The 12,374-nt window shown below is 39.6% G+C and overlaps 1 protein-coding gene across 1 annotated transcript; it reads left to right on the top strand.

Annotated features, from left to right (window-relative positions):
• Positions 1-6,482: 6,482 nt before the first annotated feature.
• Positions 6,483-7,388, top strand: LOC109211568. Its single transcript, XM_019375115.1, has one exon. It carries the CDS (start codon positions 6,483-6,485, stop codon positions 7,386-7,388), a length of 906 nt encoding a protein of 301 aa, XP_019230660.1.
• The last annotated feature ends 4,986 nt before the right edge of the window (positions 7,389-12,374 follow it).

The raw sequence follows: 12,374 nt of genomic DNA, 5'->3' as shown, positions 1-12,374 counted from the left end.
CGTATCATTATTCAAAGACATCATGGTTCGGAGGCATCATTCTCATAGCCCGAGAGCATCATTTCATGGCCTGCGAATCCTTTATTATACGCTTCATGGCCCAGGACATCATGGTCTAAGGATGTCATCCTAAACGTCCAAAGACAACATTCATGGTCCGACGGGAACTTGCATCATGTTTAAGTTTACGCACAATATATGATTGTATTTGCTTATTTGCAGGTAAACCGGCGAGCAACGGCCCTCTCAGCAGGAGCGATCCCGCTCCAGTTCCCGCAGCCCTATCAGACTTCAACCATTCACCCCGTCCTAAATAATGCGTCCGTTCTTGAAAGTCTCCGTCGGCATACTCCGCCGGCGGATCCTGAACTACATACGGCCTGATTCTTGTAAGACCAGGGATATGTAGGCAGCTCAGAAGCCAGGGCATGGCCTAAGTCCTCTTCAAATCGTTTCGCCAGGTCAAAATTGGCCATCATATCTTTACCCGATAACTCTTTCATCCTTCCCGGGTAAAGAGGGGCAGCTGTTGATACCCAATTTTCCCTGTATATTTTAATATGCAAAATACCTTCAAAATAGCCTGTATATGCATATATAAGTATGTCCCAAGGTTTTATTATTTTTTCTTAATTTTCAAAGATTTTTAAATCAATTTATTGCCCTATTTTATCAACAAAAAAAACCAATAATTATCCCCAAAATTATCATTTTGGTGATTCATTTATTGAATTCTCATATTTATGCTAAAATATAGCTAACATAATTTTGCATATTTTTATAAATTTATTTAGTATTTTTAAAGCTAAATTGCATATAATTGCAATATTAGCCTCTTTTAAGGTTTAATTGTGTTTATAATTATAAAATTGACTCCAGTATTTTTCATTTGATAAGTATGTATTATTAATCATCTTTAATGCCTTTAATTTGTTTCCAGAAATTATTTTACTATTTTATAAAATTAAACAAGGGAAAAATGGCTATTTAAATACTAGCCCCTTTTATTTCTACTGTAGCCCCAAATCAACCCCCAATTAAACCCAATTCTAAAACCCAATTACCCTGACCCAAATCCTAGTCTACCCGACCCACGACCCTTTTAAAATAACGCGCCCGGATCCCCATTCAATCCAGGCTGTTGATCAAATGATCAACGGCCACCCTTTAATCTTTCCTTTTTTTAATTTCCCATTACCCCCCAAACCCTAACCATTTCTCACCGGTGGCCGCCTTTGAATCCCCCCTTCTCCAAATTATCTCTGAGAAACCCTAGCCGCCTCCCTCCACTTCCACCCCAAAATTGCCTGAATCCATGGCTTCCAAAGCCATTAAAAGGCCTATACCTGCCTCATATGATTCCTACATGCTCGATTATTTGGGTTTCAAGACCAGGCTTTGAAGAAGCTTGGTCCATACCTTGGTCTATTTCGGTGCTATGCTGTCTCCGGTCATCTTCGACCTTGCTCCGGCCAGCCATGGCTATTCAAGCCTAACTCTTGGCTCCTCCAGCTCAGATCAGTGACTTTCCAAGCCTTTCTCACCATCCGGGTTCTTCTGAAACCCTAACCTTCGAGGTTTTTCTGTTTCTTTTAGATCCGTTGTAGATCTGTGTTTTCTCTAAGCTCCTAAACGTTTTCACATGGTTTCTTTCAAAACTCTACTTTCAGAACCTTTGTCTTTTCTGACTTAGGGTTTTTTTTGTTACTTTATTTCGAAGCTCTTCTGATTTTTAAGCATGTCTACTGTGTTTCTTACATTGTTCTTCTACTATGTTTCTTATGTTGTTCTTCTACTGTGTTGCTCTTCTACTGTATTTCTTTTGTTGTTCTTCTACTGTGTTGCTCTTCTGCTGTGTTTTTCATGTTGTTCTTCTGCTAGAGTATGCTTGTTAAAAGTTTTAGTCCTCTTTGAGACTTCTGAATTTTATTTGCCTGATTTACTTGCTTTCATCTCTACACTCGATTGATGGTGAAAACCCTAAATTTGGGGATTCATTCGAGTTTTGAGACTATTTGCTATGTGATTCGCTTGTTCTTCATCTCTGAATTTGTTTGGTTTCAGAGCCCTAATTTCTTTGAACCTATTCGAGTTTCTGAAAGTTGTTTCATCTACTGCTCGATTGAATTTCTGAATCTTCTGTTTCTCTATATGATTCTAACTTCCTGCTAAACTCTCTTTTACTTGACCCTTTGGCATGCTATTTGATACTTTCTCTTCTCTGTTACTGAGTAACTGAAATCGACCTATGTGACTACCTGTGTTTGCTACTATATGATGTTCCTCTTTGTCCTAAATTCAGCCTTGCCTGCTTAATACTTATATACTCTTTTATATGCTGAGTTTCCCTCGGAAATGACCTTCAATTTGGGACTGATTTCAGACCTCCTTGTGTAAGTCTGACTGTTTATTTCCTTGTTTTATTGATTTCCCTGATTCTTGGGTTGATTTGAGAACTTTCCCTTAGCCTTTCGATTCTCCTATTTCTGACTTGGTTTATTTATAATTTCAAATCCCTGACTCCTTGATTTACTATGTACTGGTTGGTTTATTCTGTTTCTTACCTTATTTGGTTAACCGTGTATTTTAAAGATTCTACATTAATTCTTCCCTTAGTTAAACCCCTATGTATTTACCCCTAATTGCCTACTTTGCACAAGGTGCTTACTTGATTTCTTTCCTTAAAAGTTTTCTGCCCATTACCGTTTGAGTTTGAACTCCTTATATAAAGGAAGCCCCTTGTACTGATTGATTTTAATTGGTGCATAGTTCCATAATTACTACTAAACTATGATTCCTTCCTTATTTGCTACCTATTTTCAAACTATAAATACCCTGCTCTTTCATTAACACAAACACACACGAACACTCTGAGTTCTAAAAAATCACTTACACTCAAAAACTTTTCTCTCCTGCTTTACTACTTCTACTGTGGCCTGCCTTCAAGCCCTGCTACTTGCTTTTACTGTATTTTGCTCTTTGAACTGGTATGTCCTGATTTAGATTTTCAGCAATCACAAACAATGTGTTTACTTAATACCTTTACTTGCATGTCTGCCTACTGTTTGTGTTTAGTTCAGTGTTTACTTTAGCATGCTATAATTTCCTCCTATTATGAATCCCAAACCCCCTACCCCAATGTGTTTGATGCTAATGGTTTGTTTGAGACATGACCGTATTGAGTATTATTGTCTATGGCTCAAACTTGATTCCCCTGGAATCATAACCTCTATGTCACCATCATATGTTGTGTATTCTTGTTCATCCTGTAAGCATAACAACACTCTCTTTGTTGTGCATGCCCAGAATTTGCTAATGCCTAAGCACATAGGCTCTTTGGCAATTTCCCTAATCCCTGAACCCTTTGTATGACTTGTTTATGGCTGTTTCCCAGCACCTCTCCCCCTCTTCTTTACTTTCTTAGTTCTTTAAAACTCTGTTTCTGCACTTGCACTTTCTCTTAGACTTTAAGTTCTACCCCCCTCTTGTGAGCCTTGCCTTTGGACCCATTGAGCTCCCTCTGAACTTGGACACTCGAGGGCTGGCCCTTCCACACTACACTTGTCCCTATTCTGGTGATACAATTTGGGTGTGAGCACTGCCCGGAGTCCCACTGAGACTCTTAGGGAACTCTGACACACTCAAATTGGAGAAAGGGTTTAGATCGATGGTCTTTGAGTTGGTCTATCTCATAATTCAGGCAGGAAGTCAAGAATCAGGCCTTTTAGGGTTGTAATTATTTTCTTTGTATTTTTCTGATGTATTTGTTACTCTGGTTTGTAATAATTTGTAAAGAATACTCGGGGTTGGCTAGTGAAACAGGGTTGGGGTAACTATGCATGCAAAAAGGGTAGAAATCATGCCTATAGGTTTATTGCAATTATGCATATTTAAATACATATAGAAATCATGCCTATAGGTCTATTGCAATTCTGCATATTCAAATACATATAGAAATCATGCCTATAGGTCTATTACAATTCTGCATATTCAAATACATATAGAAATCATGCCTATAGGTCTATTCTAATTCTGCATACTCAATACATGTAGAAACCATGTCTATAGGATGTTCTAATATTCAGCCTTCCCATAAGGTTTTAAAATAAGTTTCACCTTCAGATACTATCCATAAGTTTTAGAACAAGTTCTGCATTTAGATATCATGTTCATATGTTTTAAAACAAGTTTTGCATTTTTTAGACACCATGCCTATAGGTTTAAAACGATTTCTGCATTAGATACCATGCCTATAGGTTCAAAAACAAGCTTTTGCGCCCAGATGCTACGTCTATAAGGTTTAAAATCAGCAATGTATAGAAAACATGCCTATAGGAGCTTCTAAATGAATCTGATTCGTTTCGCTCAATGTTAGATCTAAGAATCAGTAATAATATGTACTTTCACCTGCAGAACCTGTAATCAATCTATTAATTCTGCCTCTCTTTTGACAATCTGAGTCCTCCACTTAGCCAAAGTTTAGCAAGCATGCCTATAAGGTATCAAATAATTCATTCCGAGTTCTTACTGTCTCATCGCCTTCTGAATTCAGTAGATGTCATGCCTATAGGACCCCGTCTTAACACTTAGGCAAGCCTTAGAGTAATAATTAAAAACTGAATCTGCTTCTGTTAATTATTACGACCAGCAGGCAGTCCTGATTCAGGCTTCTTATCTGAATTGTGTAGTAAACCAATCTGCCCCAATCTTTTAGACTCCCTCGTTTTCAATTTTACTCAGACCTAAACAGTATGTTAAAGTCATGCTAATGATATTCGTTTCTGTTCAAGGAGGTATAACTGAGGCTTATATGTTTATATGTCTCCCTAAATATGCAGAATGTGTTTTGTATGTCGCCTTGAATTTTTACCTTTGAAACCCCAGATGAGCCTAGTATCCCTCCCTTTAGGATTAGTAGTCCTAAGTGCATCCGGGACTGGTAGGAACAGGACGGGTAATAGCATGCAATAAGTAATCGAGACAAATCCGCGCTTTAAATACCCTAATGGGGTGGGAATGGTAGATATGGATATGATGACCACGCGATAATGTCACGTGTAGCCCCTCATTGAGGAGTGATTACCTGACATTGTGTGGGGTGATCCATATTTTTAATAAACCTAGGACTCCCCCCTTTTTTTTTATTCTTTACTCTTTTAGCATTGTAACTCTTTAAAATCAGCTTTTCTAATTGCCCTTTTCAATCTTGCCTTCAAACCATTATGTGTTGAAATCCCCTCTTATTTGAGCCTTATTTGCCTATATGTTAATTGCATCTCAATTCACAATAATTGTCTGGCCTGGAACCACACTAGTGGATTCTGAGGGGTGCCTAACACCTTCCCCTTAGAATAGTTTCAAGCCCTTAACCTATCTCCGGTTATTCAAATCAAACTCTGTCCTAATGCACCCTAATCATTAGGTGGCGACTCTTCAATTGCTACACCCAGTTCCCAAAAGGAACGAGTTGTCCCTCCAAATGTCATAAACCCGATTTCTGCGGAGGAAAAAGGGGGCGTGACACCCCTTTGTTTTCTTTGATTGATTTGTTCAATTAGATTCCAATATCTTTAGAATCAAACAATTTGGCGCCGTCTGTGGGAATTTCTTTACCTGAGACTTTAGTTCCATCTAGATCCTTGAAAGAAATAATCACCTCTTCCTGGCCTCAAAAAGATCAATAATGACAAGAAAGGGGGAAGCAAGATTGAAAGCGATGGTAGACGTCACTAGCAACCTTATGGACTCTATCAACGAAGCTGGCCGGGAAGACAATGAAAATATAATGCCAGGTGCCACGCCCGAGGGAGATATCTCACCCCCCCTCCCACCACCCGCACGAAGGTGTGACAGTCTCGCGCGAGATGGAAACTTCAACATCTGCAGCAGGAGAAGCTCCACCAGCTGTGAAAAGACTTTTAGAATAGTGGTTAACAAACACCTTGAGCGTTATACTCGACAAACCTGTTCAAAGAAATATCGGAGGCACAATGCGCGCTGACACCACAACTATTATCGATGAGCCAGAAACTCCACGTGCAGGTTATGCTCACATAGATAACGATGCAGGTAACGACGCACTTGCAGCCATCCTAAAGAAAATGGAAGAAATGGAAAATGAGAACAAAGTGCTCTGTGATCAAATGAAGGAACACCAAGAAAGGGTCGATAAAATACTGGGCGCTCCAAAGATGCTACCCAAACGAGATGTCGGCCGATTCATCGAGCTGCCCTACAGTGAAGTGGCAGCCCCCATGCTATTCCAAAAACCTTCAAAATGCCGCCATACTTGAAAATATACGATGGCACCACAGACCCGGAAGATCACATAATCCACTACGTCACGGCAGTGAAAGGCAACGATCTGTCGAAAGAGCAGGTGTCATCAGTGCTGCTAAAAAAGTTCGGTGAAACCCTAATAGGGGGGAGCACTGACATGGTATTCCCAACTGCAGGCCCGGTCGATATCAACGTTCGAAGAAATGTCAGATAAATTCGTCACCGCTCATGCGGGAGCGAAAAAAGTAGAAGCCAGGGTAAATGACATCTTCGTCGTTAGACAGACGACAAGCGAGGGACTTCGGGATTTCCTATCCCGATTCAACACGGTAAGAATGAGCCTACCCAATGTATCGGAGGGGATGGCGGTAGCAGCCTTCAAAAATAGGTTAAATAGTAGCGGGTCCAAAGCAACAAAAAAGCTGCTAAGTAGGCTCATGAAATACCCTCCCACTACGTGGGTAGAAATCCATAACGCATATTGTGCCGAAGTAAGGGCAGATGAGGATGACCTAAATGGTCCGATCCAACGGCTAACCTCAGTACAAACCGAAATAAGGAGAGACCGCCGTAACGACAGTCGAAGGGACCAACTATCCCGTTTCAATCGAGAGAGGCATCAGCCCTACATACAGATGTCCATCCCACCTCCACCACGATATGTAGACGTCACGCCCCGATGTATCGTGCCACAACGGAATGAGAGAGGTATGCCCCCATTATTGTCTGCTCATAACTTTTGCGTTTCTCCTTTAGAAATAGTGTATGCACTAGAAAAGCTCGGCACGAAGGTGCAGTGGCCACAAAAAATGAAGTCGGATCCAAGCACCCGGAGATCGAACGTTCTGTGCGAGTTCCATCAGGAAAGGGGACATAAGACCGAAGATTGCATAGGCTTGCGACAAGAGGTGGTAAGAATGCTGAACCAAGGACACCTGAAAGAACTGCTGAGCGATCGAGGACGGGCTAACTTCGCTCGTGGGCGCGATCAACCCCAAGGACTCCCAAAACCACCTTCACCGGCTCGTGTCATACAAATGATCATTGGCGGCGGTGATGATACAATAATCAACCATGTGAAGTCCACCACTACACACAAACTCAGGTGAACAATCGCTCACAAAAGGTATGATGACCTCGAAGATAGTATCATCTTTGATAAGTCAGATACCCACGCTTTGTCTTTCCCTCACTATGATGCTCTAGTTATAACTTTACTATTGCGGATACCGATGTAAAAAGAATAATGGTGGATGACGGAAGCGGTGCATGTATTATCCACCCACGAGTCCTCGCTTAGATGAGACTCGGGGATAAGATAGTACCGCTGCATAACACTAACGGGTTTTAATTGTGAGCACGTGATTTTTGCTCTATATGAATTACTCCCAGAAATTCAAAACAAAATAATGTCTTTCAGTATTTGCAATTTTGTGGATTTTTGTGACATTTTCTGTTGATTGTTTGCAATTTTGTTTGTGCATTTTAATTAATAAAAAATATAAAAATATACTTGGCATTTGCATTTAGGGTCTAATTTCGCATTTTAGGATTAATTAGTAATTAGGTTACTTCAAGAACAAAGAAAATAACAAAAATGGTTCTTCTTGCATTTTATACTTTAATTTGTCTTAGGTTGCTTTTAAATTAGGAATTCGCGTATTTGGAAATTAAGTAATATAATTTTAGAGTCAATTTGGGTCTTTATTTTTGATTTGGCATTTAATAAAAATCAGAAAAAATAAAAAAAGAAAAGGAAAGGGTTGTGTTTAAACTAGTTTTGGGCCAATTTTTGAATTTAAATGCTGAGCCCAAATTATTCCCTTCCCAAACACACGCCCCGGCCCAAAGAATAAACCCCTAAACCCGTCCAAAATAGCCCAACCCAAACCCCCGATCCGGTCCGTCCCTTTACCTAACCAAACGACCCCGTTTCGATAAGATTCAATCCCAGCTGTCGAGGATCTCTGATCCAACGGCTGGGAACTGGTTTGAACTTAATATTTAAATGTCGGAGACCACCCCTACCCCCCCTAAGTCGTCTCTCTCACCCCTCATTATTAGAGAGTAACGCCGCCCTACTCCGCCATAAGCCGCCGGCCGGAAATCGTCTCCGCCGGCGGCGATACTTCAAAGTCGCTCAAAATTACACCCCTACACCGCCTTAACCCCCTCAATACGAATCCATGACCAACTCCTCTCAAATCCCAACCAAACGTCCCAAATCTACAAAACCCTAAATTGCATCTCCGCCGCACACGGTGGCGCCGGCTCCGTTCACCGCCAAATAACATCACAGAGTCTCCTCACCCTCCTCTCTTCAAATCCGTAAACCTTTTTCCTCAAATCCCCATTGAAGTCCTCGAATCGTAGATCAAAGATTTCATCAAAACCTTAAACCAACCAATCCTCGTCAAATCAGTATCACTTGGCTTCCTCACTCTCCTCATGAAGATTCCACCACCAGTGACGCTCAAATATTGCTGGAGCTGTTCCAATTTCAAATCCGAAGCGGCAGAACCCTAGGAGCTCATAGGCAAGCTTTCTTTGGTCTTTTGCACTTGTTTCCCTTCCATGGCCATTTTTCTCCAAATTAGTCAATCTAGGTTTTGTTTTCTCTTCTGTTTTGACATCCCGTTTAGGATCAGTAGTCGAATCTGTTTCGTCTGTTCTTATTTGTTTATCTTCATGTTTATTTGAATCTTAATTCACTAATAATGATTAGCATAATTTTGTTCGTCTAATTTTGCCATTAATTTAGTCATAGTTCTTTGTTAATTTTTGATTGTTCATTCTAAGTCGGTAGGATCTCTTCTCCTGTGATCAATTTTCCTTCATAGTTAATTCATACCAACAGGCCTTTATCTTGATTTAATTTTGTTCTTTCTTTGGTTTCTGTTTGTACTTAGTTGCGATTGATTCTATTAACATTTTCTGATTATTTAGTCTAATGTTCATTTCCTATTCTGTGATTGTTTAGTGTAGGTTAGGGTAATGATGATTTAGTTTGATTGTTAATTTGTTGATAACTGATGTTAGTGTGAATTAGGGTCAGGTTTCAGTCTCGATTAGTATCAATTGGATTCAATCTTAGGGGTTTGGACTTATTGTGATTACAACTGAATGGTCTAGACTATTGTTTAGTTAACCAGGGTTAGTAAGATGGGCTGGTGTCAACTAGTATAGGGTGGGTAATATCAGATTGAATTCCGGGTTAGTTTGGGTACTTAGGGAGCATAGGAAAGCTGCAGTTAAATTTAGAACCCTCTAGAATCTTCTAAATAGGGTCTTAGTTATAATTTCAGAAAGTTAGTGGGATAACTTGAGTAACAAGTCAGGAAATAGAGGGTTAAGTAAAAATAAGTGAGGGACTAATGTGTAAAACTAAATATCTGAAGCTGCCCCTCATTTTTTGCCTATAAAATGGCACTCTCATGCCTTGTTTCACAAGTTTGGCATCTGAAAAATCCCTCAAAGTTTCTAAAAAGTTTGCATCTGAAAAATTTCACCAAAAGCCTTCTGCAAGTTGAACAATCTGAAAATTTGAATCTTAAATTCAAAAACCAAATCTAAACTCCTAGAGTTCGAAATTTCATCTTAGATCTTAGTTTCTTCAAAAACCAAAAAAAAGAAGAAAAAAGCAAAAGCAACAGAAAAACTCCAAAAAAATACTGTTACATTGAAGTTTTCTTAGATTGAGTTCAAGTTTAGCTGTTAATTCGAGTTCCTAGTGCTCTTGGGTTCAATTTCCAGTTCTTTTGGGTTTATTCAAGTTGTTTTGGTCGGTTTACTGGTTGATTTGGCGTTAAAATACCTTCTGGGTTTTGTTTGACACTATTTCTGGATCTACAATAGATCACGAGCTGCTGACTGATCACTGCTACTGCTGATCTTACTTTCTTCTTCACTTTGTCTTAATTCCAGGTACACATCCTGAATTTATCACAATGTAGACCTCAAGTTGAAAGAATAAAATGGAGTTGATGCCTAGTTTTATTATAGATTTCAGTTGTTTCAATGCTTATTGTATTTCATTGTAATTAACTTGGACAGTATTGGACTGTTAAACTTGTGATTGTTCATCTAGTAGTAGCTTTAGTATAGAATAGCTTAATATCCTATTTTAGTTCGATTTTTTTTATTGAAGAATGTTATGAACTTGAAACTGAATTTGAGATCATAGACTTCATTTGTAATTGATATTTAGACATCTAACTGTTCGGAGAAATTAGTAGAAAACGTCAGTCATAGTGTAATTAATTAAGATCTAGCTATCATATCCAGTGGAAGTTAAATTCAGGATAAGCCTCTGGTTTGAAATTGAATCTGAAGGGACTAGGTAACTCATATTAGGTTTTACTATTGTAGAAGTTACAATCCTGTTGCTTAAAGTTTAGAAGATCTGCAAACAAAAAAAAAAGCATAAATATATCCAATCGTTGGCATCTTAGTTCCAAATCTGTTGTTTATTACATGTTATCCATCTACTTGTCATTAAAAGTGAAAGTAAGAGTGTGGATTTAGAAGCTGAAATGTTAATTAATTGATGCCAAACCTTGAATAGGTGATCAAGTCCTTAATCTTATATTTACATGTAAATTTAGTGAGGATACCTTTGTGTTGATGATCCAATATTATTTCAGCCATTCGAGTTATGAAGAGAACTGGGCCAACATCGGCCCAGCTATATTAATAAGGGGCCAAGTATAGCAAGTCCTGGGCCAATCTACTGGACAGTCTATTAAAGACAGGATTTTGTTAAATTTGGGCTTACACTCTAGCCCAGCCATGCAGACAGCTTCCCTGAAGTTGAGGGCCTTTTCGCTCTTCTTGGGCCGGTTTCGAAGCCCAAAGGCTAGAATTATTTGAAGTCTTTGGTTTAATTCGCAATACAAATTTGTGCCTTCGAGTTAGGTAGTGAATTTGAATTAAGAGGTTTTACTCTCTTGTGTGAATTCGGACTTGAATTCGAGGCCCGAGTTTTGTAATATTAATCATAGGGCCCTTTAGAGACAAATTAAATAGAGAATTATAGTCTGCTTTGGGCTGGCCTTTAAATAATGAAACGAGGTGCGCCGCGCCAAATAAAATGCATGAATTGTGTGGCCCTCTTTAAGTGCTTATACTAAAATACTTAGAATTCGGGACGTACCGTTTAGCGAATTTCACGGCCTCCCGCAAAGATAATAACACGCTAGTCGCTTTAGGCGCGCTTTTTAATAATCTTACTTTCCTAAATACGGGCGTGCATTTCATGCAACCCAAATCCAAATCCCAAAACGTTGAATAAAAATGTGTCGAGGATACGGGTGCATTTCATGTGACGTGATGCAAAAGCACGTTTTTAAACGACGTTCACTTTCTTAAAATTTTTTAAAAACTAAAAGCGGTTAAATAATTTTTAAAATTGCACTATAGGATGACATGAATTAAAATCAGACTTTAGCCAAATATAGCAGTTGAGCGACCGTGCTAGAACCACGGAACTCGGGAATGCCTAACACCTTCTCCCGGGTTAACAGAATTCCTTACCCGGATTTCTGGTCCGCAACTGTTAAACAGAGTCAAACCTTTTCCTCGATTCGGGATTCAAACCGGTGACTTGGGACACCATAAATCTCCCAGGTGGTGACTCTGAACTTCTTAATAAACGAATCCCGATTCGATTGTCCTTTAATTGGAAAAACTCCTTTATTATACCCTTCACGGGGTGTAGTAGCGAAAAAGGTGGTGTGACATTAATAATGCAGTTGAACGAACCTCGGGAGAGATAATGCTGCCCGTTCTGGCTGGAGGAGTCACTCTGGAAACGACTTTTCACGTTATAGACCAGGAAACAGCCTACAACGCTATCATAGGACGTCCGTGGATACACGCCATGCGAGCTGTCCCTTTAAGTTTCTACCAAGTGATCAAATTTCCTACCCCATGGGGAATATTCAGCATCCGAGGCGAGCAACGTACCGCCCAAGAATGCTACCGCATCGCCCAAGATTGCGCGCACACCTAACAACTAAAGGGAGCGAGTGCGGAAGCATAGCAATCAGCCATGTCGGGAACCACACCCGACATAAAAATAGAGGCCATAAAAGATC

The sequence above is a fragment of the Nicotiana attenuata genome, unplaced genomic scaffold, assembly GCF_001879085.1.
Source record: "Nicotiana attenuata strain UT unplaced genomic scaffold, NIATTr2, whole genome shotgun sequence".
Lineage (NCBI taxonomy): Eukaryota > Viridiplantae > Streptophyta > Magnoliopsida > Solanales > Solanaceae > Nicotiana > Nicotiana attenuata.
The sequence above is the reverse complement of the archived record's forward strand: the minus strand, read 5'-3'. Positions and strand labels throughout refer to the sequence as shown.